Source organism: Delphinus delphis, chromosome 1 (assembly GCF_949987515.2).
Source record: "Delphinus delphis chromosome 1, mDelDel1.2, whole genome shotgun sequence".
NCBI lineage: Eukaryota > Metazoa > Chordata > Mammalia > Artiodactyla > Delphinidae > Delphinus > Delphinus delphis.
In genome coordinates, this window is record NC_082683.1 from 118184932 (window position 1) to 118202040 (window position 17109).

The 17109-nt window shown below is 34.7% G+C and overlaps 1 protein-coding gene across 4 annotated transcripts in view; it reads left to right on the forward strand.

Moving 5' to 3' along the window:
* The window catches only part of NUF2 (NUF2 component of NDC80 kinetochore complex), a 29788-nt gene extending 14482 nt beyond the window's left edge, over positions 1-15306 (forward strand). For all 4 annotated transcript variants that reach the window (XM_060009044.1, XM_060009061.1, XM_060009054.1 and 1 more), the window contains 7 exons: positions 550-646; positions 1537-1599; positions 4375-4512; positions 6517-6657; positions 7658-7833; positions 8792-8927; positions 14912-15306. In XM_060009044.1, the coding sequence (XP_059865027.1) occupies positions 550-646; positions 1537-1599; positions 4375-4512; positions 6517-6657; positions 7658-7833; positions 8792-8927; positions 14912-15046 (886 nt within the window). In that variant the 3' untranslated portion in view covers positions 15047-15306. The remainder of the gene's footprint in view (positions 1-549; positions 647-1536; positions 1600-4374; positions 4513-6516; positions 6658-7657; positions 7834-8791; positions 8928-14911) is intronic.
* The last annotated feature ends 1803 nt before the right edge of the window (positions 15307-17109 follow it).

Genomic DNA, 17109 nt, shown 5'->3' on the forward strand with positions numbered 1-17109 from the left:
AGGGAATTTACAGAGGATTAAGTACAAATAGCTAATTAAAAATAATGTAAAGATCGTTAAACTCAATAGCAGTCGAGGAAATGAAAATTAGAGTAACAATTCTATACCATGTTTTAAAAACTAAAGTTGAGAGCATTCATAGGGAAGAGACTGAAACATGTGGAAGTGCTGTTAGGAAGGATTAGTAGAGCAGAAGAAATGGGTGATACAGGAGAGAGATGTGAGAAAATGAGAGCCAGAGCAGAGGCGGAGGAATCAGCACTAAAATTAGGAGTGGAGTTAGAAAGGGTAGGTATGTATGCAGATGAGTCCACACAGAGATTTGGTGGCAGGAAGTTGAAGGAGCTCATCTGATTTTTATTTTCTGTTTGTAGTAGAGGCCAGCCAGGTCATGGATTTTAAATTACTGTCATTTGGAAGAATGAGAACTCATAAACATGAAAGCAGATAGTTTTCTTCATTTAGGTTATTGGAGGGAAGAGACTGTTTTTGGCCTTTCAAGGTTAAGAACTTGATATATGTTATTTTAATTTATTTTGCTGTGTTCAGTTCTGTTCCAGTTGAAGAGCAAGCAGAGTTCAAGCAGCTTTCAGATGATATTCAGGAGCTGCAGCAGTCGCTGAATCAAGAGTTTCGTCAAAAAACGGTATCTGTTGTTGGACACCTTAAACTTTTTTAAAGTTTTTTTGTAGATATGGAGGAGCTAAGATCACATGGCTTTCAATTACTAAAGAAATGGGGTATATCGCTGTGTCCATTTGTGCACCTTATAACAGATATATACTTCTGTTGACCAGGTCAAACCATGATTATTTATTGATGTTGTCAAAGGTATATGCTATCTTGTTGACTAGAATTTTTTAAGATTTTTCTGTGTCTAAACCTGATGTTTCCAAACTGTGTGCTGAGGCGCCCTGGATACTGCAGCAAACCCTCAAGGGTGCTTCAGGTTATTTTCAATTTTAAAGGGAAACAACATTCAGCATCTGTCATACACTGCTTGAACTTTTCTAGCTCAAGGTAGTTCACAGTTGCAACATGAACTCACGTTACCTTCCTTTCGTATCTTTGTGAACATGGGTTTTTGGCTTTTGCCATGATAAAAAGCAAGTGCTATGCGAAAATCATCGTGCAACAAGAAATAAGAATTGTCTGTGTCCAGTGATTATAAGATGTGTGAATTTGTGTAGTGCCCAATTTTTGCAGTACACACATCCAATTTGGAAGTAGTTGTGGCTGTTTAAGAATAAAATAAAAATAGTATTTTTCTTTCAATTTGTATGTATTACTTTTTCAAAGGGCTACTAAGTTATTAGGACATAAATACTTATTCAGTTATTTGGATTTAACTACTTAATAAAGGAACTGATAGGTGTTTCTTTTGGCCTTAGGGTCATAATGAACAGAAAGTTTGAGATTATCTGGTCTAATCCATTTAATTCCTGTCCTTTCTTACTTTTATTTTATTAAAAAGCATTGACTAAATTTAAATCTGTTTTGAATCATTATAAAGCAGTTGTTTGCTTCTTTCCCTAGATAGTGCTGCAAGAGGGAAATTCACAAAAGAAGTCAGATATTTCAGAAAAAACCAAGCGTTTGGTAAGCATCTTTTCATTTAACTAGCATTTAAGGTTTGAATCTTTTGTTTGGAGGAGTATTTTAACTGTGTGTTATTATTGTTAAGTGTTTCTCTCTTTTTCCCTTAAAGTGAAACTAATTTAACTTTTTACAATTTAAATATAATAGATGACTATTGTTTTAAAAAATGTGGAAACACAAAAATGTGTGACAGAAGTGAAAATCACCTGAAAGCTCACCACGCAATCAGATACATGTCATAGATTACATTTCTCTGTGCAAATATACACATATATGTGTAATTCTACATAAATGATATTACTCTCTACATGTCTCAAACCTGCTTTTTTTTCATTTTACAATATAGTGTAAATAGTTATCACGTCAGTATATAGCCTCATTATTTTAATAACTGCACATAGTTGTGCATTCTATGTATATACCTCAAATGTAGATTGTTTTAGTGTCCTATTGATAGACATTCACATTGCTTCTAATTTTTTTGCTATTGAACAATATAGCACATGTGTGTTACACACCTACACATGTACCTGTATATTTGTGCACCAGGCTGCTTTTTATCATACAGTAGATTCCTAAATGTAGGATTTCTGGGTTAAAGGAAATCACACTTAAATTTGGCCCACATTGCCAAACTGTCTTCTAAAAAGATATCAATTTGCACTTCTACCAGTAGAATATGAGAGTATTCTTTTCCCTACATTGTAGCCAGAAGTGGATGTTTTTATTTTTCTTTTTATCTTTGCCATTCTTATAGGGGAAAAAAAACACCTCATTTTAATTTTGATTTTTTTTTTTTTTTAGTGACTTAGACCACCTTATTCAGTGATTTGTTGTTATTTCTTACTTCATGAACTACCTGTATATGTTCCTTGTTTATTTCATTTTTTTTTAAGTCCATAAATTAGAGGAATTAACTCTATTTGTCTTTCAAATTCATCATTTTTTCCTATTGGCAGGTTTATGTGTTTATGTAGTAAAATTGATAGATACAGTGTTCTACATTTGGGTTTAACTCTATACATAGAAAGGCCTATCGCATTCCTCATTTTTTTAATCCCATATTTTCTCTTGTACTTTTATTATTTCCCTATTATTTTTTTTTGTTTTCTTTAATGAATTTATTTATTTATTTATTTTTGGCTGCGTTGGGTCTTCGTTGCTGCATGTGGGCTTTTCTCTAGTTGCGGTGAGCGGTAGGCTACTCTTCGTTGTGGTGCGCAGGCTTCTCATTGCGGTGGCTTCTCTTGTTTTGGAGCACGGGCTCTAGGCGTGCAGGCTTCAGTAGTTGTGGCTTGCGGGCTCTAGAGCGCCGGCTCCGTAGTTGTGGTGCACGGGCCCAGTTGCTCCGTGGCATGTGAGATCTTCCTGGACCAGGGCTCGAACCCATGTCCCCTGTGTTGGTAGGCGGATTCTTAACCACTGCGCCACCAGGGAAGTCCCCCTGTTATTTTAATGTTTATACTTTATAGCTATCTGAAATTTACTTTGGTATAATATATTCCTTATTTTTCTGTCACTTCTTATTGGCAGATGTTTTCATCAGAGTAATAGTGACTATGATTCAATTTTATTATTCATTTCTCTCTGTCCCATTTAAATCTATATTAAAACAAAATCACTTTGTAGTTAAAATAGCAAATTTAGGCTCTTTGTAAAGGGAAGAAAGTTGATGAAAGTCAATGCTAATGTAAGGAAAATGATCTCTAATTCTGTGGGGCGTTAAAAGAGTAGATAATGTGGTGGTGTGCTAAATTCTAAGAAAAAAGTAAATAATATTGTTTCAAACATTCAGTTTTGGCCTCTGAGTTAGTTGATGAAAAGGTAAGAACTTTTTAAAATTTTTTAGTTAGAAATAATTTAGGCAAATTATACAAGCTGTATAGTAATACATTCCTATTGTAAAATACTCCGATAACACACATATGCATATATAAAGAGAGAGAAAGAGGGAGAGAGAGAGAGAGACATGAAAGGCCCTCTTCTCTCTGCCAACTGTACCTAGAGGTTACACTTTTCCAGTCCTTTTTCTGTGCTGTTACATGCACAGATATAGGTGTATATAGTCATTTGTTGCTGTTTTGTTGTTCTGTTTTCATAGGAATGGATTTGTGTTATATAAGAGAATTCTCAGATACCCTTCATCTTAATTCCCCCAATGGTTTTAAATTCAGGAGAAGGAAATTTGTTTTAGTTTAGTAACTGTGTACTGAGTACCTTCTCAGTGCTATTGCTTTCATTGGGTTCTGGGAAAGCAAAGATAACTGTTCACAATCCCAGGTTGCTCAGTTAATTCAGAAACACATATTAAATACATAGTTATAGTATCACATGTACAATAACTGTTTATAGAAGGAATACAGGGGAAGTAGGAACAGGATTTTCAAGGATTAATAGAAACTCACTTGCAGTACAGGAATGGGATGATGGTACTCAGGAGGACCATACTATCAGAGAGAGATCACTTATAATTGTCCAGACATAAGACTGACTATATTACCAGATTGTAGAGTGTAGTAGGAAGCTGGTGGAAGATGACACTGGAAAGGAGAGTAAGAGCTACATAATGAAAGATCTTGAATGGTGTGTTAAGGAGCCTGATCTTTGGCCTGCAGACAAAAGTGAGCAATCAAGCAGGGGAGTGATGCGGTCAAAATTTAATTTAACCCCCACTACAACAAACACAGACCCATTTCTTTGTTCTTTTCCATTACCGTAGTGGCTAATCACCAGTTTTATTATTATATCTAACATATAAAAATGTTTTCTCAACAGAATGAACTAAAATTGTCAGTGGTTTCTTTGAAAGAAGTACAAGAGAGTTTGAAAACAAAAATTGTGGATTCTCCAGAGAAGCTTAAGAATTATAAAGAAAAAATGAAAGATACAGTCCAGAAGCTTAAGAATTCCAGAGTGAGTTTCCTTTTTATTTTAATGCTTTTCTCTTTTTCTTTTTAGCAACTCTTGTTTAATTGTGTGTTAATTTTCTGATTTCCAGATTATCTATACATCTCTTCTTCTTAGGTTTTTTGCCCTTGTCTTTAATTTTTAGCTCTTCTCTAAAATGGATGTAGGAAAAGAAGTATAATTTCAAGACATTTGTTTAATTATGCAACAAATTTTTGAGGCTTTTGCCCTGGGTGATCAAAACAGAAATGACCTGTCCTCATGAGACTTAGTTACTTTATCTTAAGTGAGAAAGGTGTTAAACAATTTTAAAATCAGTTCTATAATTATAAATTATAATATGTATTATGAAAAAGTATAGGGTGTGCATGTGTAGAGGCAGGAAGTATATGGGAACTCTCTGTACCTTCTGCTTAATTTTGCTATGTACCTAAAACTGCTCTAAAAAATAAAGTCTATTTTTAAAAAAGCACCAAAGAGAGAAACAGACAAATAGGATAGGGTGCTTCAAAATAACATAATGAGAGTAGCCTAGTTTAGTATTGTGGAAATCAAGAGGTGGAGGTGGGAAGGAATGGAAATTTATGTTAACATCTGAAGGATGAACAGAGGTTATATTAATAAATTGATATTGAAAGAGCATTCAAGGCAGAGGGAACAGCATATGCAAATTCTATGAGGTAGTAGTAGAGAGTAAGTTATATTCAAGGAAGAAAGCATGATGTATAAGAAGGAGAATGGCATGAGATGATGATGGAATGGGCAACGGGCAGATTATTCAGGGTGCTGGTTTACCTTAAAAGCAAGGGCATACCACTGGCTAGTTTAAAAGGGTAGTGTTGGAACATGGTATGATTTAAGTTTAAAAAGATTATGGGTTACTCTGGGAGATGGATTGAGGTATGTGGGACAAAGGTAGAAGTGGGTAGACAATTTAGCATCCTTTATGAGGAAAGGTTTTTAAACTGTTAATTAAAAAGAACATTTCTGGTTTATCTCTGAATTTATTATTCAAGTCATTCCTGATAATTAAGAATTATCACACGGGAATAGACAAAGATTACTAGAACAGAAATGAGAGCTCAGAAATAGACCTGAGTATTTATGAGATCTGTTTATTTAATAAGCAATTCTGATTCAATTGGCAGTTCATCTAGACGAAAAGCAAGTTGGGTCTATACCTTGCACCATTTACAAAAATAAGTTTTAATTGGATTGAAAATTTAACCAGTTTAGAAATTTTAGGAGAACACTTGTATTATCTTGGACTGGGATAGAGTTTTTAAATTAAGATTGGAAACTCAAAGCTATAGAGAAAAGTAGACGTGTGGAACATATATATAGTGCATATGACAGGTAAAGGGATTATATCCATGATATGCAAAGACACAAAAGAGTATTTACAAATTAGTAGGAAAAAGACAACTTAATGGAAAAATGAGCTGAAATATGATTAAGCATTTCACTGAAGACAAAATCCAACTGGTTAATAAGGTGGGAGGAGAGATAGACTAGTGGGGAAAGGAAAGAAGCCTTTGTATTGTTGCAGTGCTTGTGGTAAACATTATGCTCATTTCCTAATTTTAGGAGAAGAATTAATCTTTTTGAAAGAATTAGCTGTAGTAATAGTTATTATACAAATGAATAGGAAGATTATAATTGGTAATATAATTGCCCAGGAATAATCAGGAGTAGTTTGAATATTAGCAGAAATGAACTCTTTAAAAATTGTTATGAATAACCTTTGGAAGGTACTTCAATGAGTGATTTAGTAAAATTATGGTAGTTTTTCTTTGTTCAAGGATATTTGGCAATTAGGAAGCATAATTATAGGTGCTTAGACACATGTCAGTAATAGTGCTTTGCTACTGACCTAGAAACTTAATTGTTCTCTGCTCTTTAGCTTTCAGTATCAAGCACAGAAATTATTTAAGAGCAAACAAATTGACATTACTGCAGTTTCCTAAAGGAGAGTGCCAACCTGGTTTCTGTGTTTTTTTTCTTTCAAAGCAAGAAGTGATGGAAAAGTATGAAATCTATCGAGACTCTGTTGACTGCCTGCCTTCATGTCAGCTGGAGGTGCAGCTATATCAAAAGAAAATACAGGACCTTGCAGATAATAGGGAAAAATTAACCACTATCTTAAAGGAGGTTTGTATTGTATGGAGTTTTTAATGTCTTTATTATGTAATAGTTTACTGTAGTCCCTTGAATTTGCTTTTACTTTCTGTTGCTGTTTTCCTACAGAAAAGCTGGGTCATTCTACATTATAATAGATGTGGCAATGTGTGCTCAAGGATAAAACAGTGTTCTTTTTAAACATAGCAATAGTAGACCCATTTTAACCTTCAGATGAAATGAATAATAAATTAATTAACATAGCATATTACCATGTATATTTTGGAAAAAAGTAATGAATTTTAAACTTGTTCTGACAGTTGGAAATGATCTTCTAATCAGTAAGCATAAAGTCCCAACTTACTGTCTAACACTGTAGCTAGGATCTATAAAGAGATTTAAAGTTTACGACACAGACCCTGCCCTGAGTGAAGATGGACAGCTAAGGCCAACGTTTTTAAGTTTCTTAGGCTAGAAACTTGAAAATCCTTTTCACTTCATTGGCCTAATCCAGACTGCCCCCAGGATCACTGACATAGCATTTAATGAAAGATTTCTTTCTTGAGGGAAGAAGGGGTTGAACAGTGAGTAGCCTGAGATATTCTTTCCCAGCTACACACTTCCCTTATCTCCCATCAAGAGTCAGCACAAAAAAGGATTGAGAGCCACTGCTTTTGTTTCTAGGGTCTACTCTTTCCTCTTTATTCCTACTACCTTAGTTCAGACCCTCACCCCCTCAACTTAGCTAGTTGGCTGATCTTATTAACGTGTTCCTCTATTCCAATCCTTGCTGATAAACTGACATGAGAAATAACACGTCTTTTGGTGTCAGGTTCTTTCTCAGTATCCCTAGTGCCTTCCTGTTGTCTGTTTTGTTCAGTCTGCATTCTTGTGCTGGGCTTTCAGTGTTTAAACAGTTTTATCACATTTTAAAATTGTATTTTATTACAGCGCATCCTAGAAAATAGTCCTTCATTTTATTTGTAAATCCTAATTGGTTGTATTGACTTTAAATACATCTCATAAAATACAGAGCCTGAACTTGGAGGACAAAATTGAGAGTGATGAGTCAGAACTGAAGAAATTGAAGACTGAAGAAAATTCCTTTAAAAGACTGATGATTGTGAAGAAGGAAAAACTTGCCACAGCACAGTTCAGAATAAATAAGAAGCATGAGGATGTCAAGCAGTACAAACGCACCGTGATTGAGTATGAACTTATTTTAAATTTAATGTATTAGAAAGTAATTAGAAAAACCTAATTCACTTTTTCCCTAAGATTCCAAATCTCCTATAATTTCAAAAAGGTATTCCACTGTTAGGTGGCTAAAACAGATGAGTTAATTATGAATCTCATAATGTTGCTATATCTAGATTTAGAGATGTTTTAGGTACTAGTTTTTTTTTCTTTTCCTGATATCACAATTCCAAATCCTTTGCACAATTCTTCAGAAGGGTTCTGGTGCTACTGCTTATTTCAGTGCACTTTAGAGACAGTGGTCTAGAGTTGTATTAGAGTGAATCAACTGGTTCATTTTACTGTCCAGCTGGTCTATAACATAGCATATTTTGAGAAAAAGTCTTATTTTTTTATTCATATACGAAGTAGTACTTTGCTAAGCATTTTGTCATGGCTGTCGTCATCGTTGTTGTTGACCAGTATGTTTGGGTGTTTCATTGGTAGAGTCTTCTTCCCATCAATTCCAAAAATGTGTTTTTAGAATAAATGCCCCAGATATGTCTATGAGATGACACTATTTCAGCCTCTAAAAGATGTATTAGGATGGTCTGAAGATTTCCTTTGCTCTCCTCATGTAGATGAACCAAAAGGGCAGAACCTGAGGGTTTTAATTTGTTGCCACACGCCTTGCAGGAAAGTTGTGCTGATTCACACTGCTAACAACAGTACATGAGTGAGCACAACTGGGGAGATGTGACTTAAGATCTCCATGTTAAATAACAGCTTTGTGTGGAAGAGCTTACTCTATGCCATGAGCTGAATATAGCGCCACGCTGTGATTCGCGTATTTGCTTTCGTATCTTGAGAAGAGTTTTAGGTGTGTCAGTCAAATACAAACAGTCTCTTTGGAATCAAAATTAGAGTTAAATGCTTGACTGTTTAGATGCTTAAGAGGAATTATAATTTAGCTGTCTCTATTTTCCTTTAGAGATTGCAATAAAGTTCAAGAAAAAAGAGGTGCTGTCTATGAGCGAGTAACCACAATTAATCAAGAAATCCAAAAAATTAAATTTGGAATTCAGCAACTGAAAGATGCTGCTGAAAGGGAGAAACTGAAGTCTCAGGTGAGTGTATGTTCATAAGAAATTAATTTCAGATAATCTCACAAGTTTAAAATGTAAATTATGTCATCCTCATTTTGAAGATTTTGTCAGTTCTCCAGAGTAGAAATTGACCCCTCAGGTCTGTTGCTTTTATTTCCATTTATAGCACCTTTTCCATTACCCTGGGATAGTTTGCATGTATGCAACTATAGTTTGCATACCTTTTTTTTCCTTGCATACCTTTGCATACCTTTTTTTTCCTTGCCTTTTTTCCCTGTTGGCACCTAGAATCGTGCTTTGCAATGCGAGTAGGTGCTCCATAAAGGTTCTGAATTTTTTTGATACATGAATTTAGATAGTGATTTAAAGTAATGTCTTCTAAAAAATTTTTGCATTTTTTCCTGATAAAAGGATCTCAAAAGTATTTCTTATCATCAGTGTTGAATGTATTTGAGTTGTTACCGGTATTTTGAGATGTTTTTCTTTGATGATAACTTTATCATAATTACCTAAAGTTACTCTGCTTGTTTCAAGTATATTTATTTTATTGTTTCATACACAGTCTCAAGTTTAATGAGGACAGGCATCTTGTCTTCTACATTTTTATCTTCCAAAATGTCAGTATAGTGCCAAACATAATATGTTTATTATGTTTATTTCTCTTTTTTTTGTTGACTGCCAAAGACCCAAAAAAGTAGTCTATTCCTGCTACCTTTATCACATCTCATTCTATCCTTAGCCTTTAAAGTTTGTTCAGTGTCCTCAAGATTGTCCCAAACTGCTCTACCAGAAGTCACTAAAAACAGCCCTTTATCATGTAAAATCCCTTGGCCTCCTTTTTTCTCATTCTTCATCTTGCCTACATTGATATCTTATCCTAAACCTCTGAAACCTGAAAGATATTTAAACATGCTATCATTACCTTTCACCATTCACATTTAATTTGCAAGGATTCTTAATACTAAAAGAACTACAGTAGTCAATCCCCTCTCTTGTTCTTAGGAGCTTTTATCCTCTGAAATATTAGATTGTTAGCACGTGCACATGTAAGTGTATATATACATAGTGAGGATTGTCTCAAGGCTACTTTAAAAGGAAGGGAAGAAAGAAAAAGAAAATGGCTGGGTTTCCCCTCCCATGGTCTGCCCAGTACACTGTCCTGATTTTTTCTATTCTTCCTTTTCTTTCTACATTCCAATCACTTTTTTTTTTTTTTCCTGTCCCTTAACTGGATATCTACCAAGCCTTTGGCCCTCTGTTTATCTCTAGAATGGGGGTTAGAAAGACCTTAGGAGATATTTAATCCTACTTCTTAACCAAATCAAATGAGCAGATATTTATTTGTTATCACATGGTCAGATACAATTAATGAACCAGTTACTAATGTAAGTACCTTTTGTCTATAGGTCATAAAAGGTGCCCGTGCCTGCCTTAAATTCCTTTTAGTTTTGTGCATATATGTCTTGCCAATAACATTTTAAGTTTCTCAACAATAGCAATCTTATTTTTTACCTTAGTATGTCTTATCAAACCATGCCTAGAATGCTGCCTTATATGTAGTATGCTTTCCATAAATATTTGTAAAATTGGAAAGCCATCTGGCATGCTGTTTCTTAAAATTAGCCATGTAGTAGAACTCAATGAGGAATTTAAAGATGAGCAACCCCCCACGAAAATATATTGAGTTAGAATTACCAGCAGTGGGGCCCATGAGCCTAAATTTTTTAGCATGGCTCTTGAGAACCACTGATGTGTTCTGCTTCATTGTTTTCAATATTACAGAGCTCATCACTACCCAAGCTATTCTACTAGGACAGCTATAGTTTTTAAAATGTTACTTCTTATTTTGAGTTTAAAAATGTTCATTTCTGTACTCTCGTGAACCAAGATCACCTCTCTGGAACAAATCTGTATCCTCTTCTACTGAATAAAACTGTACTTAAGACACTTGAGGGTAAAGATCATGGGTTCTTTCAGCCTTCTCATCCAGGTTAATTAGCCCTAGTTTTCCAGCCATTCTTTATATAGTTTAATTTTCAGATTCATTATTCTGTTTTCTGTCCTCTCTACTCTGTTTCCTGCTTTTTTTATTCTGTTTAAAATGTAGAACCCAGTACAAAACATAGTCTTCCAAGTAATGGTGTGACCAGCCCCAGAGCACAAGGCTGCTGTTAATGAAGCGTAATATTGGGTTGGATTTTTAACAGCAGCATCTTGCCCTTGGCTTATACTGTGCTTGTGATCAATTAAAGGACCTCTGTCTTTTTCATATGAGGTTCTGCCAACTTAAAATTTTTTCACCACACTTTCATGCAACTAGTTTTTTGAAATTTTAATTCTGGATTTTACTGTTATTTATTTTAGGTTTCATGTTATTTATTTCCACCTTGATTTCCAAAATGTCAAGGTCAGTTTAAATCTATGTATCATTCACATTAACTATTTCTCTTGGCTTAGCATCACCTACAAATTTGACCAGCATGCCTTTTGCTCCAGGGGAGATAAATGTTGAGTAGAACTGGGCCCTTTGCTGTGTTGTATTTCTTCCTTCAGAATGGCATAGAACTACTGATCAAAACTTTGGATACAGTTGTTCAACTTCCTAAGTTGTTCTAACCATACCTTTACCCAGACAACACTGTGGTATCCATTTGTTCCAAAATAGCTTGGGAGAGTCTGTAAGTCTCCTGGTGAAATCAGAATATATTTTGTCAAAGAAGCCTCCTTAACTTACTTCATAATCATCTTTCATGAAAAGGAAAGAAGGATATGTTAAGATTGCCAAACTGTTCTTTGTGTAATTCTTTTGGACCCTAATGATCATCATATCCTTTTTTTCACTAATTATTCTTTTCCATAGATATTTCATCTCTTCTAGTTTCAATCATCGTCTTTATTTAGGTAGCTTTCAAAAATCTGTTTCCTGTTCTGTCTTCCTCAACTCTACTCCTTATTTTACCTGCCTGATGGATATTTTCAATGGATTAGCTTATCACAACAAAAATAAACAATTATTAAATTACATTCAACATCTCTAGTGTCTTTCCTCTTCCTCACTTTCTCCTTCCCCCTCTGTCTCTCTCTCTTTCCCCTTCCCTTTCCCTCTCTCTTTCACTTAGTTTCTTCATATTCTTCAGCGGCATCATCATTTTCAAAATATCACAAAGAATTGCACTTTTGGATTTTCTTTAGATAATCCTGATATCCAATCACCAAGATAATGTCATTGATACTGTTCATAACAACCCGTTTCTAATCATACTTCTATCACATAACTTTCTAATACTCATGAATTCCAGCAAAAATTGGCTATATTTCTTCCTTGACTTAAGATCCTCCTGCATCAAATCTGCCCTGAATCCTAAGTATTGCCAAATTTAACCTGCTAAAATATCACTCTTATTACTACACTTTCTCGTTTAAAACAGGAACTCCCTGTTCTCCTGTAGTTATTCATGCATTTAGTCAGTCATTCAACAAATGGTCTATGCACCTACTAGGTGCCAGCCTTTATATTTGATTCAGGGAGTAAGTATGAACAAGGAAGGCATGATTCCTACCTTCTAGGATTTTTAAAGTTTTGTATCTAAGCTAATCATTTTCATTGTTTAAGGTTTAATGAAAAGTGTATTCTCAATATAACTTTCTCTGGCTCCTTTCAGGTATCTTTGATTTCTCTCCTTCTCAAATACTATAGCATTTTTAGTCTTATTCTGATCTGTGCTGTCCAATGGGGTAGCTACTAGCAACATGTGGCTATTTACATTTACTTTTAAATTAATTAAAATGAAATAAAATTTAGTTCCTTGTTTATACCAGCTCTATTTTAAGTGCTCAGTATCCAGTCTGGTCTGGATTGTATGGTTTTTTAGGGTAGAAAGCATAATTGCATGTTCCATCGTGCTGTTGTACTATTTACGGTGCTACTTGTAGAAGGTACTCAGTAATATAGTGGTTGATAAATTAATACAGACTTGGTGGGTAAATGGCTACACTGGCCATAAAATTCCATGGATGTTATGTCATCTTGAATTTCTCTGATTTGAAAAGTGAGATAACTACCTAGACCAATGCTATCCAAAGAACTTACGGCTGGGAATGTTCTGTACTGCTCAGTACGGTAGCCATTAGGTACACGTAGCTGCTGAGCACTTGAAGTGTGGCCAGTGCAACTGAGGAACATGTAGCTGTTTAAATGTAAATTTAAATAATCACGTGTCCCTAGTGGTTGTCATGTTAGGCACTGTAGAACTAGAGTTTGAGTTTAAAAATATTTAACTTCAGCCAAGCTATCACAGTAAGACTTACTTATTATGTGAATGAATATGATAAAGTTCCACTTGGATACAGAATTTAATTGGAAATTGAAATATATAGCTTTCGTGAGGGCTGTGATCTATTGCTATTAATATCCTGCGACGGTTGGCTTAGAACTTCAAATGTTTGTTTGCTTCTGTGGATGTGCCAGTGGAATTGGGCTTTAATGTTTCATTCATTTATTGTGGCTCTACCTGTAGGATTTGGTTCCTCCTTGAGAATGTAGGTGTTCTCAGGAGAAAATTGTTCCTTTGAGTGTGTTGAAATGGTTGGTTCAGGTATTTACAGATTGTATATCTTTATTTAACCACACTTCATTTTAATAGTTTCTCATGAGTAATGTCTTTCTACCAAATTTATTCAGCTTTCTTTTTGGAATGAATAAATACATATCTCTGTAGAGCCAGGAAATTAAATTGATCTGTAGCTGCTGAAATGTGCTGATTTTTTTAAAAAAATGGTGTTTACATAAGATAGCAACTAATTCACCTTATTTTTCCTACAAGATTTAAGAAATAAAGGTATCAAAAACTTTTGATTTATTTTCCTAATGATTAATATTCCATCATAGTTGTAGTAATTTGATGCCTGATTTAGATCTTGGGAATCTAAATACCCTCTTCTATTTTTGTATTAGGATTTAATGATCTATGTTTAGATTTTGGGAAAATGTTTAGCCTTAAGCTAAACATTTATATTCACTTAATCTAGAGCAGTAGTTCTCAAACTTGCATAGGTGGCAGTCTCTGGAAATAGTGTTGTTCTTTTTTGGAACATTTTGAATCCATACTATATTAAATTATAATCTATATAATTTGCTCAAAATCAGACAGTATCTACACTAGAATTTAAACTAAGATAAATAGTAGCCAAACTGTGGGTTTAAGAAAAGTTTAATGGGAGCAGCACTTAAAATTGAGAACATTTGTACCCATTATACCCATTTACTGCTTTTTCCTTCCATTGGAAAAGGCCTGCTATTCTATTTCAGTGGTGAAACACCTTTTATAATCTTTCAGAATACTACTTTTTCTTGTATCAAGGTTTGAGAATTGTTTTGTTTAAGAAAAATCAATAATAAGTGGATCAAAATTGCATTTGATGAGTATGAGATAGAATAAAATGTATGCAAAGTGGTTCATTTATTATTTCATTCAGTCTACAGAAATTGTTTTGTAATTTTTTCTTAATTCTTAACACATCCATATAGGTTTATATGAAAACTCACTATTGCTTATAGTAGGACTGCCTGATCAGTTTGTTAAAACAATTCTAAAAGGTATTCCTATATTTCTCATTCCTGTAGATTACCTATTAAATCTGTTTACATATCATTTAAATAATGATCAGGGTTAAGTGCAGAGTACAGTAATCTAGGTATTTGCCAAGTAAACCTGAAAAGCTCCAAAGTAAAAATTTTTCTTTGATGATTAAAAATATGTTCTTAATGTCTTGGGATTCAAGCCATTGTTAATGTCTCTGCTTTGTCCTTTCTAAGCAGCTGAGTTTCTGATGCATCTGCACAGCTTAATAAGAGTAGGCGTACGAGTGTGTACATGTGCATAAGGTACTTTAGGCTTTAAAATATTATTAATAAACATGAACGAGACTGTTGGAATTCTTGTGACTCATTTTTAGTTTAGGTCGTTGCATGGAATAATTCTTATTATATTTCATTTTCTACTTAGGAAATATTTCTCAGCTTGAAAGCTGCTTTGGAGAAATACCATGAAGGCATTGAAAAGGCAACAGAGGACTGTCACACTAAAATAGATGAGAAAACAGCTGAACTGAAGAAAAAGATGTTCAGAATATCAACCTGATTAACAGAATTAAACGTCTTTTTGTAAATAGCTTGCCAATTTTTAATTTTATATTCGGAAAGGGAATAGTTAAGTTAATGGAAGCATCAAAAGTACCAAATAATGTTGGCTCAGTTATTTTTTATATACTCTCATAGGTTATTATTTTGTAAGATAATGCATTTAATGTAGACTTTTGTGAACTTACAATTAAAATGGCTTGTGCAGCCATTCATGTCTCTACTCTGCTCCTTGTTGTAAGTGTTGGTTGGAGTAAAACAGAAATAATTGCATTTGAAATATATAATGTTTCTCTGTTATTATCATGGCTGTTGCTGCTTCGTTTGTCGACATACAGAGGTGTAGTATTATTGAGCCCTGACTTTGCACTAAGCATTGTGGGATCTCATTTGATCTTCACTCAAGCAAATCTAGGTAGACATTTTTGTAACTACTTTATAGATGAAGTAACTATGAAGGTCCTGAGCCAAAATTTGAACCGTGCTCTGTATGAGACTGAGGTCTGGAATGTTTCTGCTGTACCACACTTTCTAATGTAATTATTTAAAAGAGAAAGTTATGAGTGTGGTAGTCTAATTCTTCACTGATGCCATGGCATTTTTATGAGGAAAATAAGTTACAATGTGCAAACTGCTTAGAACAGTGCCACGGTAGACATATATATGTCTGGTAGACATATGTATATGTTAAGTATGGTATTTGGAGTTCCAGGTACTTTTCTCTTTGTCAGAAATACTAAAATACTACGGTAAGTAGAGAGTAGGCTTTCAGTGACAGGAAAAGCCCTGGAATAGGAGGAGTGGAAAGAGCTAGGTGTCCAGGGAGGAAGAGTTGGGACAAAAAAATTAAGCTATTGCTCTATCCCTTTCTTGCTTTTTTAAAATAGAATTTTAATCCATAGAAAGGTCTGTTTATGAGGCTAGGTAACGGGTGTAAACAGGACCATGTCTCTCATTTTATATTTAAAAAAGTTTAACTCCCCTGGACCCATCTCCACCTTCAGCTCTTGCTCTTTTCTTTTTCCACAACCAAATTTCTAGAAAACCTAATCTATACATGTGCTTCTACTTCATTCCCTGCCCATCATCGCATTGTTACTTCTCTCCATACTAATTCACTGAATTTTCTAAGATCACATTAATAGTTATCAAGATTCCCTGGATGTGTTTTAATCTTTATCGTCCTTACATTCTACCTGTCCAGTACTTTTTTCCCTTTGTCTCAGTAACACTGCTCTCTTGGTTCTCTTAATTCTGTCTGTTCCTTTTAAATGTTTTTCCATGAGGGCCTCACTCTCTGTTCTTCTCTGAAGTGTTTGTGTTCTCTAGACTTCTGCCCTGGACCCTCCTTCTCTTCTCAACCTCTGTACCCCTCCTTGAAAACTTTTATCAACACCCACCACTTCAATCACGAATTAAACATCCATGCAACTTTTACTGCATTATATACATTTAGTTACACTTGTCATATTTTTCCGGAATTTCAGACTTGGGTATCCAATAGCCAGTACAGTTTACCCTTGACAACCCTGCTTTGAACTGCAAGGGTCCACTTTTACGTGAAGTTGTTTCAGTAGAACTACATGATCCACGGTTGGTTGAATCTGGATGCAGAACCACAGATACAGAGGACCAGAGCATAAGTTGACAAAAGCTGAGGTGGGTCCTGGGACCAATCTCCAGCAGACACTGAGAGATGACTGTAAATGGTTTTAACCTTTTGGCATTCTGGTGAAGCCTAATGGGCCTTCTCAGGGTCATGTTTTTCATGCATGAAATAAAACACAGGACTGCAAGCGATTAGATTCAAGTATGATTATCGAAATACTTAAAAACATGTTATGGAAAAGGAACTCACCCACTTTCCTTCTTATGCCACTACCCCTCACTCCTTTATATCCATTTAGTTAGCAAGAGCTCCATTGATGTACCCAAGCCTCCTTCTCTCACATCTTTGCCCATGTTGCAGTTTACATCGTCATCATTTCTCAGCTGGTATACTTGCAGTAATCTTTGTTACCAGGCTTCCAGTCTCTAACCCACCTCTACAAAGATATTAGGTTA